The sequence below is a fragment of the Lolium rigidum genome, chromosome 3 (genome assembly GCF_022539505.1).
Source record: "Lolium rigidum isolate FL_2022 chromosome 3, APGP_CSIRO_Lrig_0.1, whole genome shotgun sequence".
In the NCBI taxonomy this organism is placed as follows: domain Eukaryota; kingdom Viridiplantae; phylum Streptophyta; class Magnoliopsida; order Poales; family Poaceae; genus Lolium; species Lolium rigidum.
The window spans coordinates 262,441,425-262,445,137 of NC_061510.1; the positions used below are offsets into that span (position 1 = coordinate 262,441,425).

Below are 3,713 nucleotides of genomic sequence, written 5' to 3' on the forward strand. Positions count from 1 at the left end.
GTGCGGCACGTTGTTCCTACAAGAAGATTTTTGTTTTGTTTTCTCACTTTGATTCCTGTGCGGGGAAGAGGTCACCAGAGAGAGAGCGGTATGTACATAGGTGGTGGTTGGAGGTACACGTGTCGCTTGGAGGACTCGAGGTTCGGAGGAAATTAACCTCCGGAGGATCCTCAGCGCTGTCCTTTTTGGAGAGCCAACGTAGAAACATTTGAATTGGCTCAGTGACTCCACGTAGGGACTGGATGGGGGAGGCCCTAGCTAGAGATGTACATCCTTCCTTTTCTGCCTCCTACTGTTGATTTGTAATTCTAAGAATTTGCTGCACATCAACGGCCGATGGTGAGGATGAAACTGAGAGCATTTGCCACGCTAAACATCGTCCATCATCTGATGGTACAAACGCAGGGATCGACCAGGTGAAATGCAACAGTGTTTCAAGAGCAGCAGAATCATGGCTACAAAGTGAAGCCACACTTATCACAGTAGAACATCTCATCAAGAATGAACAAACAAAGCTACCATTAAGCAGGTATATGACAAGACAGCTCAAGAACACAGCTGAAACAACGAAGGACCCCAACTAATCAACTAACAAGTTGTAAGACGGTAGGAGGCAACAGTTGCTGCTCTAACGATTTCAAACGATAAAAGCAAGTTTCTTTACTGTCTACGCACTTTATAAACAGCCAATGGAAAAAACTTAACATCGCCTTCATCTAGGGAAGCACACGGTATTTGTGCTGCCCTACCAATTTCAAACAATAAAAGATAGTTTACTGTGCATGCACTTTATAAGCAGCCAATGGAAAAAACTTGACATCACATTCAACTAGGAAAGCCAACAGTAATGGCCTATATGGACAGGCAACATGTTCGAGGATAGAATGACCAAGCCTTCTAGAGGCCAACAAGCTGAATCCAGAAGTCATGACCTACCTCTAAGCTAGAAGCAAGACAAGTGAGCATCAACATTTAACTTTCTATAAGCAACAAACTGACTAAAACAACATGCTACAATTGGCCTACAGGTTATCACAATAGAAAGGGCAGGCAAAAGGACTCAAATACATAGTAATGATCCTCTGCTGATACACCTGAATTCCCAGTTAATATGGAGCATCAGTTTAAACATAGCAACTATGGACAACCAATGTTGAGAAGCCCAGGTAGCAAAGACACCAGTCAGCAATAGATACCTAGTGCACATTACACAAACTAAAGGCTAGGCAGATTAAATACCCAAACTATGCATAGGATTGTACTGATAAACTTGTCATACCCTGCCCAACTCCCAGTTGATAAAGAGCATCATCTCCAACTTAGCAACCAACAACTAGCGATGTGCAGAAGTCCAGATTGCTAGACAATAGTCAGCACTAGATACCTAGAACAGATCACTCCAACTAAAGACTCAGGTAAAAAAACTCAACATATGTACAGAATTGTACTGATAAACTTGTCATGCACTACCATTTCCCAGTTGACAAGGAGCATCATCTCAAACTTAGCAACCAACAACTACCGCAAAGGCCCAAGATAGCTAACATCAGTCAGCACTAGGTACCTAGAACATATTAGCCCAACTAAAGACTCAGCAGGTAACAGACTCAACCTATGCATAAGATTGTACTAATAGACTTCTGATACACTACCCAATTCCCAACTGATAAGTAGCATCGTCTAAAACTTAGAGACCGACCACTCCTGATGTGCACAAACTCCACATGTCATATACAAGTAAACACTAGATGCCTAGTCATATAGAAGGCCAAAATGAAAATGAATAGATCACAAACAAAATGATCATTTCCAAGATAGAGAATATTACTTATTATCATCACTAATCATTATCACACTAACATAAACAAAACATGAGATGAAACATTTAGCATCAGACATAACATAAATATAAGGCGACCAGACCATATCAAAATTCCTCAAGATAGGTAACAAGCAAAAACGATATTGCAGCAACTAAATAGTCTTAAACATCCCACATCACATCCATATCACAATGTCTTGACAAGGTAGGTAGCTAAGGATAGATAGTCTAAAACTTGGTAGGTAAAGCAGAGAAAACCACCCCATCCACGAGCTTCCGGTAGTAGGCCACGACCGCCTTGGCGGCGATGGCCTGCCGGCGGCGAATCAACGGTAGGACTTCTGGAACCTTGCGCGGGCGCCGCGTCCTCCGAACTTCTTGGGCTCGCAGCGACGTGGGTCGGCGACGAGGAGGGTGCGGTCGTAGCGGCCGAAGATGTCCTTGACCTCCTTCTTGGCGGCCTCGTCGACGTACTTCTGGTAGTATGCGACGAGCGCCTTGGCGATGGCCTGGCGGATGGCGTAGATCTGGGAGGTCTTACCGCCGCCGCGGACGCGGATCCTCATGTCGATGTCCTTGAAGCGGGAGCGGCCGGCGAGCATGATGGGCTCGAAGGCCTTGAGGCGGAGCATCTCCGGGCGGATCAGCTCGATGGGGGCGCCGTTCACCTTGATGAGCCCGCGCCCGGGCTTGGTGTAGGCGACGGCCACCGCCGTCTTCTTGCGCCCGAAGCACTGGACCGTGCCCGGGGTCGGGCGGGTGAGGACGGCGGACATGGTTGCGGTGGTGCTTGGTGGGTCGGGAGCGCGGCGGCGGCGGCGGCGGCGGCGGCGGCGTCTTGATCCGGGAGGAAGAGTGGCGGCGTAGGCAGGTGATCGCGGCGAGGGGGAGCTTTTATAGCATGAGGCGCTAGGGTTTATGCAGCTCGGGTCCGGGATGGGTTTATGGGCTGAGCTAAGTAACTGGGCCTTATTTGGGCCCAGTAAGTTGGGCCTCAAGAGGCCCAGGTGTCATAACTTGTTGAATGATAAAACTCCGTGGTGGAATTAGACGAGGAGTAGGGTTTCGGCCCTCACTAACACTACTTGATCTTATCCGAGCGAGCTGCCCGGAGGCGCCGCGGCGGCCGGAGCCGCCTCTCCCCAGCCGCGCCGCCACCGCCGCCCTCGAAGGAGGGTGAGCGGGAAGGTGGCGCGGTTTGGGGGGATAAAGAGGCGGCTCTGTCGTCCGCGACCGCCACCGGCGGCAAGCGATGACGACTGCCCGCGGTCGGAGCGCGCGCGATGATGGCCGCGCGGGTTCACCCAAACAATCCCCAAAATTTTGCAGTTTTCCTCTTCGTTTCCCATCGCGATTTGATTTCATTCTTTCTTTTTTTTACATTGGATCTCTGCTCGTCCGGTTCTCTTCAGTTGAATCTGTTCTGTTATAATTTGTTTTCGGGATGAGTGTTACTTCTAGGTTTCTAGCTTCAGCTTGCCTGTTGCCCTGGTCGTGCTGAATCTTTGCTCCATTTGTGTAAAATTATTTCGCTTCCGTTGTCATGGCTGTTCCTTTCAACACTACTATTATTGTGAATTCCGAATTCCTAATTGCTCTGATTATAATTCTTATGATTTATGAACCTGATGCTTTTTGCTACTTTGCAGTGTAATCTTGACAAAAAAAAACGCGCCTCGTTTGAACCAAGCCTGGCGCATTCTGTGATTGGTAGACATTCCCTCAATTTAGTCTCGAGCAATAATTTCAAATTTTAGGAAGTCATTCCCTCAATTTAGTCTCGAGCAATAATTTCAAATTTTAGCAAGTCATTTCCTCAATTTAGTCTCGAGCAATAATTTCAAATGTTAGGAAGTGATTCCATCAATTTAGTCTCGAGCGATAATTTCAA

General features: G+C 47.6%; 1 protein-coding gene across 1 annotated transcript; it reads right to left on the reverse strand.

The window, feature by feature from the left end:
* Positions 1–1,872: 1,872 nt before the first annotated feature.
* On the reverse strand, positions 1,873–2,636 carry LOC124699410 (40S ribosomal protein S16). The gene has a single exon (XM_047231719.1). The coding sequence runs from the start codon at positions 2,596–2,598 to the stop codon at positions 2,149–2,151; it is 450 nt and encodes a 149-aa protein (XP_047087675.1). The 5' UTR covers positions 2,599–2,636; the 3' UTR covers positions 1,873–2,148.
* Positions 2,637–3,713: the final 1,077 nt, after the last annotated feature.